The 18,285-nt window shown below is 40.9% G+C and overlaps 2 protein-coding genes across 16 annotated transcripts in view; one reads left to right on the plus strand and one right to left on the minus strand.

The window, feature by feature from the left end:
- The first annotated feature begins 2,444 nt into the window (after nucleotides 1-2,444).
- On the plus strand, nucleotides 2,445-6,269 carry dusp23a (dual specificity phosphatase 23a). The gene is made up of 2 exons (XM_036582064.1): nucleotides 2,445-2,822; nucleotides 3,350-6,269. The coding sequence occupies exons 1-2, from the start codon at nucleotides 2,547-2,549 to the stop codon at nucleotides 3,551-3,553; spliced, it is 480 nt and encodes a 159-aa protein (XP_036437957.1). The 5' UTR covers nucleotides 2,445-2,546; the 3' UTR covers nucleotides 3,554-6,269.
- A 211-nt stretch (nucleotides 6,270-6,480) lies between these two features.
- afdna (afadin, adherens junction formation factor a) overlaps nucleotides 6,481-18,285 on the minus strand; it is a 140,121-nt gene continuing 128,316 nt past the window's right edge. For 4 of the 15 annotated variants that reach the window (XM_036582063.1, XM_036582053.1, XM_036582051.1 and 1 more), the window contains 5 exons: nucleotides 16,425-16,460; nucleotides 13,650-13,784; nucleotides 11,233-11,554; nucleotides 6,894-6,981; nucleotides 6,481-6,700 (listed from right to left, as the gene is read on the minus strand). In XM_036582063.1, the coding sequence (XP_036437956.1) occupies nucleotides 6,544-6,700; nucleotides 6,894-6,981; nucleotides 11,233-11,554; nucleotides 13,650-13,784; nucleotides 16,425-16,460 (738 nt within the window). In that variant the 3' untranslated portion in view covers nucleotides 6,481-6,543. Of the gene's footprint in view, nucleotides 6,701-6,893; nucleotides 6,982-10,998; nucleotides 11,555-13,649; nucleotides 13,785-16,424; nucleotides 16,461-18,285 lie in introns of all 15 variants that reach the window. The other 11 variants (XM_036582058.1, XM_036582057.1, XM_036582059.1 and 8 more) reach the window with 5 other exon arrangements.

Below are 18,285 nucleotides of genomic sequence, written 5' to 3' on the forward strand. Positions count from 1 at the left end.
AAATAGAAGAATAATAACCATGTAAACACCTGTATCGGATTATATTGTTAATCGGAAAGTTTAAGTGCGTTCTGCGCATGTGCGTTTGTGTCATAGCAAAGCTTTATAACGTTCAACATGCCGGAAGCAGAAACTGCTCAATCGAATTGGCAAAAGTCTTGTAAACACAGCCACCGTGCACTGTAGCTAAAGAACAAGTGGTCTACAGACAGCTCTATGAAGACAAAAATCACCATTTTTATTTATACCCTACAATTCAACTCAAATGGAGCAAAGGAGGCATATACGGATGTTGGTGCCGCAAATGTCGACTTTTAGGAGCTAATTGTGTGTGGTTTTGTGTGCGACTTTGAGCAATCAGTTTGTGAGGCTGCTCAGACTGTGACACACAGGAGTCAGTCACATGCAACTCTGACTTCACTGAGTTCTATTACAACATCTATTGTTATTGATACATCTGTTGTATTCTGTTGTAACGTCTTTGTACCTTTTACATACTTTGTTTCTTCAGTCAGCCTTGGCCTTCTGTGACAAACATGTTGTTTTCTTCTAAAAATGTCATGTCATCCTTCATCAGCTATTTCAGTTCTATTTATTAGTTACACCATTACATAAAATAAAAATCACTGGCCTTAAGCCATTACATTCTGATACCATTAACTAAAACACACTTTAAGAAGATGGGGCTGTGTTCTTGATTACATCATGTTACATCAATTTACATATCCAACTTTTCCATAATTTATTGCATGAGAGTACAAAAATGTTATAATCTACTGATGATCCCACACAGCATAGTGTGATAAATTATGAAATCAAATCAACCATAAATAGTGAAATTACTATTTTACCAAACATACTCATAAATCTTAGGAATTTAAATACAAACCCATTTCTAAAAACATTGGGACGCTGTGCCAAATGTAAATAAAAACAAATGTGCAAATCATTTAAACGCTATATTTAATTGAAAATAGTACAAAGACAATATATCAAATGTTGAAACTGAGAAATTCTATTGTTTTTTTGAAAAATATATGCCCATTTTGAACTTGACGCCAACAACACATTCCAAAAAACTTGGGACGGGGGCAACAAAAGGCTGGTAAAGTTGTGTAATGCTAAAGAAAACAGCTGGTGGTGTTTTTGTTCCCAGATTTTCCCAGATTTTTTTTTTCGGAAAGAAAATTTGAAACCCGTGTCATTGACTAGAAACGTGTCTCTGTTGAACTTCCTTTAGTGAAATGGAAGAATATATAAAAGCTACTGACATTAACAACCACCTAAAGACTTTAATAGGTTTAAATGTTGCTGTTTGTTAGTGTGAAGAAGGAGCTCCTTGTCGTGTTCAAAATAAATGGGTTAGGATGGAGCACTGGAGCAAAATCAGTTTATAAATGCTTGAATATTTTAATATAAAATAATACAATCATTACCTGAACACAGAACAGCATAAAACATTTTAACACCTCTGTTATATTTGAGAGCTTTTAAACTCGAGTTATAGGAGCTTAAAATGGCACCTCATGTACGTTCATGACGTCAGTGAGCGCCAACAGCCAATGAGCTGCTCCGCTCGCCAACCAATCAGCACTCAGTATCAGTAACACCAGCGTTCTGCTGCCCAAAACCCGTTTGCTGTAGAAAAAAGAAACATACAGGTAAACTTTCTTTGTTTTTTGGTGAAATACATCCTTCTACTTTACACAATTCAAGGAAAGTTCTGGGCAAGTGATTAGAAACTATTTTAACTTTCCGTTTTTTGGCCGCTGAGCTCCATTTACTCCCATTCACTGAGGACTCACTCGCGGGCGCCCTCTGCTGTTTGGAGTCCTGTTTTTACCGGCTCTGGTATTTTGTCACAGGACGGACCGGGGACAGCGGTTTAGCATGCTAACTTCAGTAGACATCTCTGCAACACAATACTACGGCTAGACCCGATTATTCGGATATTCGTTTGTTGAGTAGGTATTCGTTTTTCATTTATTTTGGGATTTGAATATCCATTTTTTTTGCTAAATGTAGGCTATCAACAAAGGCAAACACTTTGGGGTTCTCGAGAGAAAGAAGGAAAGAGGCAGTAGCATAACGAGGATCTTATGGACCCCATTCCATAAATAAATGAAAATAAAAATAAAAAACATGTAATTTATTTGTTTTCTCCATATTGATATGTCTCAGACAAGCTGACGCTCTTGCAGATAAGCCCCTTATGGAGGGTCAACAGAACTTCATTTTAAATGAGAAAATTTATTACTCAAATTTTATTGGAGCTCTAAAAACACTGAAGAGTTTGAATTAGTGGCCTAAATCGCTTCGAAAGAGTCGCCAAGAAAACGGTGGACTCTTCACTACACAGTGAACAGGGGATGACCTGGGACGCAGCCTGCGGCTCTAAAACCCTCAAACTCAGACTTGCGCACTTTGGCGCAGCTTCAGTCCCGGAAATGGCGCATCTGAGTCTGCCGTGTCAGCCTTTCTGCTGCCGAGACTCTTTCAGGTTCTGGCGAGACTGAAAACAGCTTTTTATCAGCTCCAAAGGAAACATGGCTCTCAGCTCCGCTCCTCCACCGAACTTCTCCTGGGTAGAGCCTCAGAAAGTGGCTGGACTGGCTTTACCCTCGAGCCCGGAGCACTACCGGTTTCTGCTGCGCCACGGCATCCGGCATCTCGTGTGTTTGTGTGAGACCAAACCCCGGCATTACGACTCCTGTCCAGGACTGACCCTGCATCACATCGCCATAGTGGACTTCACTCCTCCTAGTTTGGCTCAGATCCAGAGATTTCTGTCCATCGTTGAAAACGCCAATTCCAAAGGAGAGGTAAGACTCAGTTTAGTACAGCAACATTCGTGATCGAGTAATCTATCGATCATTTTGCCGATTAATCGCATATTTATCTTTTTTAAGATAGTAGATATTTATACAACACAAAATCTCAAAATGCTTCACACAGGAAGATAAAACGTTGTGAAAATAAAATATTTTTCTTTTGAAAGCCTAGACCAAATATAAAATATATAAACAAAGAAGCCTTTAAAATGCTTAATCAAAAAAATCTAACAACATGACAAAAAAGCATGTAAATTGGTGTTTTCCTCAGGGTTTCGTCCAGCAAGAGGTCAGTAGAAATAATTTAAAATGAGTTTTCATGCAAATTGGCAACTAATCATTGCATATTCAGTAGGAACATTTTTAATCACTGATTTGTAATTCAGTAATCGTAACAGTGCTAATTCTACAACAATCGTACAACAATTCTCAAGTGCTTGCCGTCACAGTCACCTATATTTATGTGGTATGTTTAGTTCCATTATGGGTATTTTTCCTTTTCTTTTTTAACCTTATAGGGTGTCGGAGTGCACTGTATGCATGGACATGGCAGGACAGGGACCATGCTGGCCTGTTACCTGGTCAAGGTGAGGAACATCTCAGGAGTGGAGGCAATAAAAGAGATCCGGAAACTTCGCCCAGGGTCCATAGAGACAAAGGACCAAGAGCAAGCAGTGATAAAGTTTCAACAGTACCTCCGTGATACAGTCACTAAAGGTTAGGACACGGTGGACAGAGTTGTAGACAAAAATGTTTTTCTTTTTGGTAAGATTTACAGTGTAATGCAGATTTCTGTGTCAGGTACACTATTTTTTTTATAACAGTCCCATTGCCCCAGTAACAAAGCCATCATATTTTGCTAGAACAGTATTTTCTAACCCCAATACTGAAGGCCCATCTGTCCCGAGCATAAGGCCATCATGGGTGTGTTACAGCAGGGAAGACCTGAAAACTGTGCAGAGCTGAAGTTGGGAAACACTGTTCTACTGTATGCTGATACTGAACAAACACAATTCTGCAATACAGGTTTTCAGAGGCGCACACCCACGTAATGTTTGGACCACACCTGTAAATGAGGGAAGCTGTGGCTCTGTACAAAACATCCTATTATTCATGTTCAAATGGACACTTGACACAACAGTCACTACAAGCTTTATGTACATATTTCTTTCAGAGTTGAAGCACCATGTAGGTGTGGTTTCTGTTTGCGCTGTGTTTTTGCATTCCATCTACTCAGGTCATTTCATCCTTTATGCAGGTACATACATTAAGACAACATTTCACTGATGTAAATGAAATACTTTTTTTTTTGTTTATTGTCTTTTCTCTGGAAATACCACGGTTAACGTATCATTTGGGTGCAGTATTCTGTGTTGAGGCTGAGCCTTCATGAGATACTACATCTGACTAAAAGCTTTTTCTCCAGCTGCAGATTAAAGGGGAATTTTCAGCATTTAAATACATTTCTGAATAATAGAAATGTTTAAATGTCAACAACTGGTCTGATGTGAACATCTCCGTTCTGGAGAATCTTAAGCCAGAATTGTTCAGTGGTGGTGATGTGAACCAGACGTCTGAAGCATTTAATGCCTCTAAAAGCTCCTTCACAGAAAGTTATTACATGAAATGGTTATGATGTCTGAGACATTGTTTCATAATATTGAGAAGGTTTTAGCCTAAAATCTATTTTCTAAAATCCATTCATGGCACTGAGGTACATGCATGGAGTTCTAATGCAAAATAGTCTGCAAAATAAACCTTTTTTTCAGATTTACCACTTTCACCATAATCATTACATAAAACAGACAAAACATGTAGGTTCACAGATTATTTGAAAGGTAAACAAAATATTTTGCCACTGTCAGAAAAAAAAAAATAAAAAAATCTCCAAAAAGTAACTTTACAGGAGAAGGAAAAACATTCGTAACTTGTAATGGAAGTGAATGGAAAAAGATTTTTTTCTCAAGTAATTTTGGACCATTTCTTTGGGTCTGTTCATTATAAAATTAACACAATGCAAAGGGTAGCTGGAGGGTACGCATCAGCAGTAATTTGTATTGTAGACACTGTGACCCCTGGTTCCTGTCACTACCACTGTAAAGAAAACCTGCGTTGACTTGGATTGACTGTTTACATCTAAATGATTGAATTATGCAGATTATGCAGTCTGTGGAGGGATTGTCAAATGAACCCAGGACAGTGTCTGTAAACTCAACCTTATATGAAGTGCCCAGTACGAAAAAAATGCATCCTTACCAAAGCAGTCATTTTTTTTTTGTAAAATCTGCATTTATTTATGATTTACAAAAGCCTAACATGTAACAACCATTAAAATGAATCAAATAAATTCTTCTTTAACCTAAAATGGAAAACATGACTGTGTGTATACATGTCAGTTTACATTTTTGAAGCAGAAAAAAGAGGATATTGACACTATAGCCGTATGCATCGTTTTAAATTTACAAAGGTTGTGTAGTCTGGAAAAATTATTTACACATACACCAGCAAGTCTAGACTGTCAATGGAGATCTACAACCACATCTTCAATGCAAATATAATCTCCAATACTGTAGTGAAGGGAAGTCTAACTAAATTCAGAATGAATCTTTATAACAATCAAGGCTGTTCTGTCAAAACAAAAATACAAAAAAAAGGGATACACAAATAATTCTCTGATGTAAATGCTTTTCATGGATCAATTTCCAACAGAGACTGTCCAGACTTTCATAAATAGAAAAGAATGTGTTGCAAGGTTCAAATAAATACCTGCTAAGCAAAAGCGAGGCGTCCATGTCTCATTTCCTTTTTAACTCTTTTTCTCAAAATCACTTCTTTAACGTATGCTACCGTCAGACTGGTCATAACTACATCGGCTGGTCAGTGTCACTCAACTATGCAAATGTCCATTCAGTTCAATCAAGTCCATTCAGTAATAGTACAAAACTTAAAAGTGGGAAAATAGAAAACTCTGAATATTAGAAAACTCAAACTCCCTCTGGAATGACATGTTCACCAACAGTCAAAATAAAGATTCTGAAGCCAGAGGAAGACTGACATTTGCAAATCATGCTGACGAGGTTTCGTGAACTCCGTCCAATGAACTGTGTTTACATAGACACAACAGAGGTGACGAAAGTCCGACAGTGTATGTGAATGTATAAGTGAACCAGCAGCTCTATGTTTGGAATCCATTAACATGGATGTGCACTTTACTTGAGAGCTACAAATCAAGTCTACTGTGACCAGCTTCATCCCATAAATTTCACTACTGGGAGAGTGGACGTAGGATATTGGTCTGTTCTAAATCAGCACTTGTAGTCAGAAGGAAAATAAATGTGGAAATATGCAGATAGAGCATAAAACACCACCATAAAATGTCCCATGTTGCTGAATGATATTTAAAAAAAAATAAAATGTGAAGAGAATGCATCATTTTGTCTGAACGTTTCACAAACAAAAATGTCATTTCAAATTTATCATTAATATAATTAAAACATTTTTACAGTGCTTTATTATAATATATCTTTGATACTTTAGAGGGAGTCGCTCTTATTGCAACAATGCTTCTAAATTATACTTACTGGTCCAGTTATTCATTACAAATCAAAAGGAATTTTGGAAATCAGTGGGAAGCTCCGGCTGGATTTAATTTTTTTTTCTAAGCTCCAGTGCTGGGTCAGGGATTGGTGTATAGTCCGGCTAAGGCTGCTGGCTACTGTTTTGTGTTCAGTTCATTTTCCAGCTCCATCAGCTTCCGAGAGGCCTTCACTTTGTTTGAAACTTCCTTTCCCTGCGAGAACAGTCTCTGACGCTCCTTGAATGTGAGACTCTCAGGGGCTCCGCCAGTGGAATTCTCTTGCTCTTGACCACTGAAATGAGACAAATTCTTTCAACAACCGAACAGATCAAAAGTTTTAGAAGCTTCCAGAATCAGACATTTTAGCACATCCTTGATAAAGAAGCTAAGGGACTGTGTTTAAGGCTGCCCTCCAGAAATGAGGTGCTTCAGCTGAAAATATTCCAAACCTCTGTGGTGCCAATCAAACTGTAAAAGCCACTCACCCTTTGGTCCATTTCTCTCGTGGGTCCTTGAAAACTTCTCCTGATCCTACAACTCCTGCTGTTGTGTTTCCAGTGTATGAATTAAATCCTGTTTTGGTTTTGGCAGATGGTGAGAAATAGAACACAGTGAATTTCACAGCGAATATCTGATGTCTTATTTTGAGCGAATGGCAATTCCAACCCTTTAATGCGTTACAAAGCTGCTGGGTTCAAAATGGTATGTGGTTTGTCTGGACAAAGGACGTTTCTGCTACTGTATATTACTGTAGGGATGCACAATGATACTGAAATCATGTCAGTATCAGCAGATAAGTGTTTAAAACACATGAAAAAGAAGAATCAGCAATGGACAGATGTTTAGATTTGACTAATATTTCAAACCTATATTTGATGACTTATTTTAGTCTAGTAGAGCAGAACATTAGGTGATACTGGCCTACCCTGCTAAATATCTTCTGTTTTATTTTAGTTAATTTGTAACACCACAGAAATACATGCTTTACTTCTCCGTAATGATAATTCAGGTAAACGTAGTTCCAATTTGTACATATATAAATATTTACATATTGGCATCATCGGCAGATGCAGTCATATGCAAAAATTTTTAACACCTCCAGGCAAGTTACACACTTTATTGATTTAAGTGAAAAAGCCATTCTGTTTGGTGATCTAACGTCAATATAGCATTTTTCAGCTAATTTTAGTGAACAATTTATATTTATTTGCTGAGTTTAACGTGTTGCGGAAAAAGTAAGATTTTTGGAGATCTATTCGCAGAAATGGAATATAGTATACAAAAACTGTAACTATAAATCGCTGTATTTTCATTAGCTTAAAATGAGCCCTTCATATCTACAAACGGAGTGGGTCCCCTTCCAATACGATGTGTCATCATGTTTCTGTATTACCCCAGAACAGACAAACCAAACACTGCCAGTGCTGGCTAAACCATTTTGTGTTGTGAGAAGTTTGAGAACCTAAATTTTGACAAATGGAGGATTATACTTATTATTTAGCACAAGAAAGAGCAAGGGAGGCTAAATCATCAAAGTGGAAATATGAAAAAGCAAAAAAAAAATTGGAAGAGGTGACGGCAGAAAACCTGACTGCCACTGTAGAATCTGCAACCTCACTGCTAGATGCCACTACATATTACATACTGCACTTTTAGACCACAGTTAACATATCTGTGCATCCCTACTGTAGACACCCTAAATATTTAATAACATAAAACACAAATGATGACTCTCATATAAAATCTTGTAAAGATTACAATAAAAACTTCCCAGACTGCATTAAAGTTAAACCCAGCAACTTTTGGTAACATTTCAACAATAAGCTGCATTTACCACAGACCAAAAGCTTAATGGCTAGAAAAAGCTTGTTGGGTTAGTCCTGAAGCATTCCAAAGCACATCTGAAGCAGGGTCTGTGGATCAGCAGGCTAAGGTGGAGGTCAAGCAGCAAGTGTGAACCTCATTTTCACTGCATGGGGTTGGTTTCTGGACACACTGACTTAAAAGTTAACTAAAAAGCTTCTCAATTGACCATGCTATTTGGCCTAAAACTGGGCGTAAAAGTGAGGCTTTATTTAGGCATGGCTAGTGTTTCTCTGAGCTCCACTCTGTTGCTCTAGTGCCTCTGAAGTGCAGCACCAAATGAGACTCAACACCACTGGCCTTTGCAGTGACCTCCACCTCTGACCTACCGAAGGAATTGCCTAGCAGGCTCACGTGTCCGTGTGTCTGTCTGTCTGTCAGGGTAAGGAACTGCGTGGTCTTCCTACAACCTGGGAACTCAACCTTATCCCATACAGCAGTTGTGGTTTTGGCGACCTCAATCCAAATGCATGTTTTTTTTGAATTTCTTGAATAATGAAATGAACTGGGAGGTGGGGGGGTGCAGACACAAACACATTGACGTGTGTGAACCGGAAAGCCACTCTGCTGGCAGAGGACAAAGTCTTCCAGAGCGAAAATGGCTCTGCTAGCTCAGCTACAACTGGGCTGGGTCTTTTCAGTAAGTCCTTGCTTAAGTTAAAACCACAAATTGAGAAACCACTGTAACAAAACAGGGAAAGCAGAAAAGCGCTTTCAAGTTTACAATTAGGGTCCACTGTAAATATATAATGTGGATTATGTGATGCTAAATAATCTAATAAAAAGCCACTGAGAAAGCTTTATCCAGCCCAGAAAGCCATTTAGCTCAGTGGTCTTTGCTCAACCAGCAGAGAGATGGACCTCCATGCATTGGAGGTGATGAGGAGCCTCAGGTGCTAGACGTCACCTGAAGCTTCGGGGGGTGGGTGGGGTCTGTGAAGGAGGGAGGAGAGTGCAGAAGCCAATGATGATGCGATACATACACAAACACAGAAAAGGACAGCCAGACAGTTCAGAAAAGAGCAGGGACAGCAGGCCAGAGTGAGAACTGCAGCACATCTGCAGCCATGTGAAATGTAGAAGAATGTATAATCATTGTATATCATGAGAGGTTACATTTTACAATTTATACACTAGTGATTTTTTTTAGTAACCTGAGATATTAAAATGATATTCTCCAGCATTTTTCTTTTTCCTAATATATCTCCTGTATATGTAGCTATGATAACCACATTCAGTAATATCCTTGTACTTACAGAACAGAAAATCTACTTACAAAAAATATATATATATCATAGTGTAAGTCAAATGACAGGTGCTTTTAGTTCTGCCCACTGGCTTTTATAAAAGGTGTCAACAGGTTTTCCATTATTTCAGTAAATAATGCACTGAAATTACTGCCTGTGGTAATCGACTCTATGCTGCAGCTACTTAAAATGCTGGAGTATTCTTTTAACACTTATAATCTTTTCTGTTTGTTTATATCAGGCTTCAGCAGTGTTGCAGACAAAGAAGAATGGATAGAATGCTTTGGGAGATGGACAGCAAAGCACGGGCAATAAAACAGCAATGGATACACCGCCAGATTAAACTCAAGAAAGCTCTGAGCAGAGAGGGATGCTGCCAGCGGGATTTGTTTCATTTACTGAGGTGGGAAAGCAAGGTTAGTGATTTGTCCCTCAATTAGAACAAATGCAGCTCAGATCATAGCAGGCCCCACTGTAGGTTAGATTAGCTGTGTGCAGGTTACATGCAAGGTCAGATACACTGGGCAACTTCTGTTAGACCGGGTTGCATTACAGGCTTTTTTTATGCATGGCATTTAAAGTATGTAGCCTAGTTTAAAGCATCTATTTGCATATAATGGACTAAGAAAATATGTACATAAAAATCAGATTAATTCAAATTTATTGAGAAATTAAGCCAAGATAAATAGTCCTATCAATTAATAAGCTCAAGATTAAAAAAAAATAAAACTGACAAATATTTATGACTTTTTTACTACTGACATAATAAACATTTCCACTAAGAGGCGCCAGAGGCCCAAGAAAAACATGACTAGCTCTGCAATGGGGTCACAACCAAATGAGAGTTAAAGTAAAGTATTGCGTCTTTAAACAGCCATGCATAAAAAGTGCGTGCCTCATGTGACAGATCTTTTCCCCTTTGCCAGTGACAAGAAGCCAGTGTCTCGTTCCCTGAGCTGATACTGGACGAGCGAGCGTCTGCGGAGGCCTGAGCCTACCCCAAAGCAAACCACACACACATGGAACGGCCGGCGAAACCAACAGTACTCGGACTGAATTTGGAGCGCACAGCGAATCACGGGCTCTAATCGATTGCTTTTACACCGTCAGGTTGATTGGAGGAAGAGGAATTGTGGGGGTGGAACAGGGAAGACAAGAAATTTGGACAGGTGATCGAAAAACCAAAACAAATCTGATTAACTACTGAAAAAAAGGAGGGAAGACAACAAAGTGATGGGAAACAAGAAAGGACGAATCACGCAGGTGACTTGGCTAAAAGCTCTATGGAATTTATACAGAGAGAGGAGGAAAAATGGAGAGCATAGTCTCTCACTGGAAAATGGAAACAGGAAAACGGACAAAAAACACTAAAAAAAGAACAACAAAAAAACCCCAAAAACATAAACGGGAAATGAACCAATAAAAACGGAGGAGGAGTGGGGCAGATGGGGGGCCTCCTCTCTCTCCTTGGCGTCTCTACCTTTCGGGGTGGCTGATGGAATGAAGCTGGGTTTGGCGGGAGGGGGAGGGGCTTGCCCTGCCTTGGGTGCGGTACTGTTGGCATTGGCCGCCGGGGGCAGCTGGAATGAGCCGGACAGAAAGATGCCGTCTGAGAGCGGGCGGGGCTTGCGCGCGGTTGGAGGAGGCGGCTGGGGCTTTGGGGCGGCCAGGAGGTCGCCATATGACTTCCGGGTGGCCGAGAGCTTAACCTGACCTGCTAAGCCTGCGTCCTCCTCCTCCTCGTCATTGTATGAGACAAACTTGGCAGTGTACAAGGTGTCGGGGGAGACGACCTGGGTTTTGAGGTAGGAGGTGTTTCTCTGAGGCGGGGTCGGAGGAGGGTTGTTGCTGCTGCTGCTGCTGCTGTTGTTGTTAGTGGCAGGGGTGGGTGCGGCAGGGGGGGGTTGGTAGTCCCGAGGCAGAGGAGGTCTGTACAGACCAGGCTCGTCGGGCGTCAGCAGCTTACGCTCGGCCTCCTCATGCTGCCGACGCCGCTCCGCCTCCAGGCGGGCGTAGTATTCCTCCTCCTGTCTCCTCTGAGGGGGGGAATAGAGGGAGAGCCGGTTAGAGCTGCTTTAGACAAGCTTCTGTGTGCTCCTCTACCTGCCCACCACGTTGCTGGTGAGGTCCTAATACCTGCTGAAGTCCTAGAGCTGCTACTACTGGGATGGTACAGCGATACTTTAGTCAGCAGTTTATAGACTGAGCTCTTACTGGAAAACATCTTTGATTTGTACTTACTTAGACAGTTACAGCTTTGTCTTCCACCTGGATGCTATTAAGGTTCTAACACCTGAATCATTACAGCTGTTACTGTGACTTACTCATAATGTACAGTGATACTGTAGTCTTGAAACCCTTTCTAGATTGTTAGAGATTGGTGTTTTCTAGAGAGCAGATCTACATCTTTTACTGGAAAATGTCATTACACTATTTAAATATCATTTCAAGGTCCTAACACCTGAAGTGCTATAGCTACTTATACCTTGATGTACCAATACAGTGACACTGTAGTCTTACTAATACTGTAGTCATAATAATATCTAACAGCCTAGATATTAATAGTTTTATAATTTACTAGAAAGCAGATCTACGGGACAATATTTTACTTGATTATTTAGGTTCATCCACAGAGAAGGGAATTTCTCACTACTTCTAAAGGTGATTGAAGTACACTACACTACTTAAATATCAGATCGTCTTCAGGACTCCAGTCTCCATTTCCTTTTGGGTCCACTAGGAGTCGCCAGAGAGGTGGGAAAGACTGGTAAGAGCACAAACAAAGAGGTGTGGGAAGACTTGAGCAAAGGACGTTTAAGTCAGTCGACAGGGTTTGGCTGGCATTTGGTGGTTTTGCAGTGGAAAGGCTGCTCTGGTCTCTGTACATGGATCCCCTGGGTTAGTGTGTGGTGGGGATGTCACTGATGAAAGAATGAGGAGGGGAGGGGGCTGGGATGGCCTCCACAAACCATTGGTGGGACATTTCCAACTGCGGTCCCAAGCAAATGTTGGGTGGAATGACAATGGCTTCCCAACAAAATGTTGGGCTCTGTATAAAACCTGACAAGTGATTCACATGCTTTTTGGGGGTGTGGGAATACATCACAAACACAGGAGAGGGAGCACTGTGAAGACATGCAATTGGACATCATAACTGGGCTCTGAATTTCCAGTGGTCTGAAGATGACGACAAAACACAACCGAATGGCCACACACTAGGACGATGTTCTGACTGAGCACTTGAGATGAATGATGTAAAGTCAGACCACTGGTAATTCAATGGCCCGGTGAAACATTTCATAAGCAACTGAGACTGAGACTGTAACACGCAGGTGCTACACAGATTTAAATTAACCTCTGATGGAACTAGCAACATTTAGATTAAGATTCTGGATTCTGGCTGAACTACCAAAGCCTGCTTTAACTGGCTCACTAAAGAAAACCTATTTCTACTCAAACAGCACTTGGTCAGCTCTCCACAGCCCAGAGTAACGGGCATTTGTAGGAGTTTCCTGTCACAACCACTTACAGCTTCTGGCAGAATCGTCCATATGGAACTCGGCTGAAACCTTAAAAAAGGTCAATGTTAATACAGGCACAGTCGACCACTTCTGGTCTGAGGAAAATATGAAACGTAACAGATCCCTCTGGGGCTGGAATTATCTGAGAGTCTGTCCACATAAAAGTCACTAGTGCGTAGGGGTCCCTGGTGCAAACTACAATTAGTTTGGCAGATCAACTTCAATTACAGGCCAGAGATATTAACAAGTACAAATATTATGACATGAACGTTTACGCTTTCAATGGTCTGCACAGGATATAAGAAGCACAATTAAAAAGGGCTCCCATACGGAGCAGAACTAAGTGATATTTTAAAGTGCAATGGCTATCATCTGTTCCTAGAGCGAAAGTATGTAGCTTCCCACTACAAAAAAATCTGCTGTCTTAGTACCTCTGTAACTTTGTCATTATGAAAAAGGTCTTTCATTCAGTCTAAAATGCCTCTAAGTGAAATACACTGTTTATTACCAACATAATCTAGCATTATGTTGGAGAGCGCAAGTGTTCGACATGGATATACGTTGTAGCCAGCCAGTGCTGACCGCTCCTGTGCCGGTCAGTCTGGTGTACCTTCTCCTCAGCCTCTCGCCTGGCCCGCTCCTCTTCTCTCCAGCGTCTCTCCTCCTCCTGCTTGGCCCGTTCCTCTGCCTCGCGCTTACGGATCTCCTCTAGCTGCTGCTTCCGCCGCCGCTCCTCGTCCTGCAGCTGAGGAGGTGCACACACAACAGAAGCATGAGAAACACTGTGAGGAGTCCAGCGCTGCTGCCTCAGCCTCCAGCTCCATGTTGGTAGCAGGGCTAGATCTGACACTCTTAAACCTGCTGTCTGGTACTGTTATTGAATCAAGTAATTAAGCTTACCCCATCAGTGGCAACTTAGATGATATTAATAGGGTGATTGTAATTTCAAGCAACAGAGGGAAAATTTGAGGGCCTGAATTAGGGGTGGGTAACATGACAATAGCCCTATTTAGATGGAATTGGATTTACACAGGTTCCTGGGGTTATTTCTTTTCATTAAAGATTTAATTTTTAAGAGGTGCTGCTCTGATTTTATTTCCAGGCAGGGGTCGCCTTGCATTGGGGGGGGGTGGGGGTGGTTGTTTTCAACTGCTAGTGGATATGACCACCTGGGTTTGTTGAAAATAACTCAGAAGAAACCAGCTTGTCCTGTGGGAATTTTATTGTTGTACAGATGTGAGACTTTGAAAAGAACGGTTTTGCAGACACCTCCCTGATAAACTACTCCAATCCGAATAGGGCTAATGTAATCATGATACATTGTATGACAAAACGTTCTTCTGACTATAGATATGGCAAAAATATCACATCACAATACGTAGACATTTTCACAATACACTTTGCATATCACGACTTTGACACACTGCACTAATAGGGTATCAGTACATCTATAACACTGAACTGCCAGCATAAATAAAATACTGATTTAGACCACTTACAGAAAGTTTGTAAATAACAATAAGTACATAGTAATTGCAAGAACTACATAATAATAATATTTTTATTTTGCTGGTTCATTTTGTCCATTCAAAGTTATTTGCAAACCTTACACTAAATAGTGTGATGCATATTGTGTATTGTGAAAATACCTTCAAATATTGTGATTTCACATGTTTGCCATATCATCAACCCCTTGGTCTGAAACTGTTGTGTTTTTTTTTGCCTTAGTGAAGAATTAACTACATGCCTATTAAAACAGGCAAATATGTTCCTGTCTACAAGATGAAAAACTTGATAGGCATGCATACCTTATTTGACTAGACTATTACACTAACATACGAATACTGTGGTTTGGTGTGGATGGGAAAAGCCCACTGCAGTCTGAGACCCATGCCAAACCCTCTGGCTAGCCAATGCTTGGCTTCAACTGACAAGCCTAATGTGATATGATGACTCTATACACCATCTGTATTGTGAAAAAGGATTCTTGAGTACTTTAGGGTGGTCTTAGCCACTACTAGGACCCTGTGGCACAGCATTCTGCATTGCATCCAGGCACACAGGCAACAGCCACTCATGCAGATGGACACTCGCATGCAACCAAACCTAAAAAAAATGAGCCATGAGACTCCATCATAACAGTGCAAACATATGACCCAAAAATAACACTCTGCGTCCAAACAACAACAAAATAAAGAGAAACCACACAAAACATTTTCCCATAGTTATAACAGACATGGACATAATGCAATACAGCTGCATACCAATATTAAGGAAGCTGAAGGGAAGAGAACACAGCACAGAGGATGAAAGGCAATGGAGCACAGCAGCATGGACACACAGCCTGATGATGATGAGCGGAGTGGGACAGAGCAGCTGACCGCTGTGGCCTGATCATGCGGCCAGGGCCTTGCAGCAAGAGAGAGGAGGCCAGAAGAACATGCACAAAACCAGCCGTCCCTTCTCACTTTCCCCACAATGAAACGACAGCTTCAGAAATCGACAGAGCTTTCTACAGGTCCAGGAGCCTATCTCCAATTTTGTTCAAAGCATTTAATTTAGGACAGCGGTCTTCAAATCCAGACACTGAATCTAGTCTCTGGTCCTAGATGACTGGTAGGTATGACACTAGGTGGCCAGTCACATCAACAGTTTAGTTAACTACCAGTGAATACTAAGGACCAGGAACTAAATTTAAGGTCTGGATTTGAAGATTACCAATGTACCATGTTAACAATAAGATTATATACTTTTTGAGACACACCTACCCTATTAGTACACCTAGTGTGCAGTTAGAGACTATAGCTAATCTTTTTCTATGCACAATTTGTGTTTGTCATCCTCTAGCCTTCCATCAGTGGTCAGCTTCTGACCACAAGACCACTGGTGGCTGGATATTTTTAGTTGGCAGACTATTCTCAATCCAGCACTTCATGCTAGTGTCACTTCTTTGCTGAGAATGGGCAACCAAGCAATATTTGGTCAGCAGTGGTTCTATGGTGGTCTCTTTCCATTGATGGAGGGGCTAGAGATAAATGCAGCAATAAATGGGCTACAGTCTGACAAAGTGCACCTATATGGTGTTTCTGACAAAATGGCCAACGAATGTTGGTACAAACTGGCACATTCATGTCTGCAGGGTTAAGTTAAATATACGCCCCCTTACATTTTGGACCACTGTCTTGGCCCCTGTTAACTGCATCATTATCAGTTTATCCTTAGCCATTGTTCCAAAGCAGCACTTTTCGAGTGAAGAAGGGAACGACAACAATGAACATCCCAGGATGGATTCCCCACGACCAGATGGGGGGAAAGAATGAGCAAGAGTAGACACAGGTGGAGTCGAAAAAACAGGAAGAGAGCATAAACAGCATAAAGGACGTACCAAGTCTAGAACAGAGATTGCTGGGACAGCAGTCTGCTGCAAGGGGAAAAAAGAAACCATCAAGAACAGCGGAGGAAGAGAAGTAGAGGGAGGAGAGAGAGAGAGACCCAAAAAAGAAAGAAATAAGAAATTAACAGAAAAGAGTTGGGGGAAGAGAAGATAAAAGTGAAAACGCTGGCGCAGTGGGCTGGGGCGCAGCGTTGTGCTGCCAGCAGCATTCCTGGGCAGTATGGGATTGATTAGCGCCAGCGGCCCACTTCCCCTCTGCAAACACATGCATGGAACTGGAGAAAGGCTGGCTCACAGGAGAGCCGGCGAGGAATTTCCCCATAATTCCACCACCCCCCGCTCAGCTCAGGCAATATTTTCCCTTCAAACAAGCACGGGAGCTGACCCTCCACTCCCAGCGAGCGGCCTGCCAGCTTTTCAACACTATAAAAGGTAAAAGGTAAGTTCCTGCTGTCGGCTACAGTAGCCTTTCGGTAGGAGACATGCTGCTACTCTGCGGAGTGCTTTCTTGCATGTTGGCAGCTACAGCAAGGATATGCTATAGAGGGTTGAGAGAGTGTTTTTGATAACTGCACTTAACTAATTTATGCAGTCCATAAACTTTGTAGGCTCACTGGAAAGCATCCCAGGAAACATGTAAACCAGCTTTCAAGAAATCAGGAACCCCTGACTGAGAGTGTCTACCTGTCTGGAGAGTAGAACTCTAAATTTATTTTCACACTAATTTCGCTAATTAGTACGATGATTAGTAGGGCTCTGAATTCTTTACAGTGGTGGTGACTGGAACCAGAGATTGTGACATTTACAACACAAATACAGTCATTTTATTTACTACTCAAAATTACTTACATGCATCTTCTGTGTTTGTATATATTTTGTATAACATTTTAGGCCAGAAACTTTTCTCAAACTATTATAAAACAATGTCTCAGGTCTCAGGCACCATATTTATAGACATTTCATTTACTTATTTTCTGTGAGGGAGCTTCCTATCACCACCACTGTGAATAACTCTGACTCGTTAAGTTTCTCTACAACAGAGCATTTCATTTCAAACCACTCTGAATTTTTCCGTTTACATTTTAAACATTTAATTAAGCAAAATTTAGTAAAAATGGAATTCCCCATTAAGGTTCCAAAGTTTTTCAACGTTGATTCTACATTACCTATTTCAGCTGCTGTGACATAACACTGTTTATTTTAAATGAAGACATTTGGCAACCAAGCGCTGATATTTCACAGATCACCACTTACAACTGAATCATATCAGTGAAGTACTGCTTAACTGAAGCTATTGCTGTTTGTAATTTTTGACCAATTGTGTCAACCAATATTTTCAAATATTGAACTTCTCTTTAAAATAAGCACTGGTGACAAATTTTTCTCATCGGTCAAGCCTTAAAAATCTGTGTGATTTGACAGGTCAAGGGTGAATGATAGGCTTGGTGAGTAGCCATGAGTCATAGCGCACTGACAAAACAATTGAAGTTGTAGTGAACGAGCTATAACAGGTTAGATTCTGCACGGTTCCACTAATGGGAAATTTGTGCTTTAGGTCTAAATGATCCCAGAGGAGTCAATGATAACATCAGACCCAAAACGTCATGAGATGTGCTGACTTGTACGTGTTAGGTTGAGATGGATCAAGCACTGGCGGTGAGGTCAGTGCTTGGCATCCTGAAACCCTGCCCCTCCCCCGTCACTAGTGCAGCAGGTATCAGCAGCTCAGCATGGCAAAGCAATGACATAAGCATGTTGCAGGTGCACATTGCAAAACATTCATTCTATCAGTTGAATGCAAAGCTCCACTAAAAGAATTCTGGGGCCCGCTTCCTAGCTGAGATGGTGGTGA

This window comes from Colossoma macropomum, unplaced genomic scaffold, assembly GCF_904425465.1.
Source record: "Colossoma macropomum unplaced genomic scaffold, Colossoma_macropomum, whole genome shotgun sequence".
Lineage (NCBI taxonomy): Eukaryota > Metazoa > Chordata > Actinopteri > Characiformes > Serrasalmidae > Colossoma > Colossoma macropomum.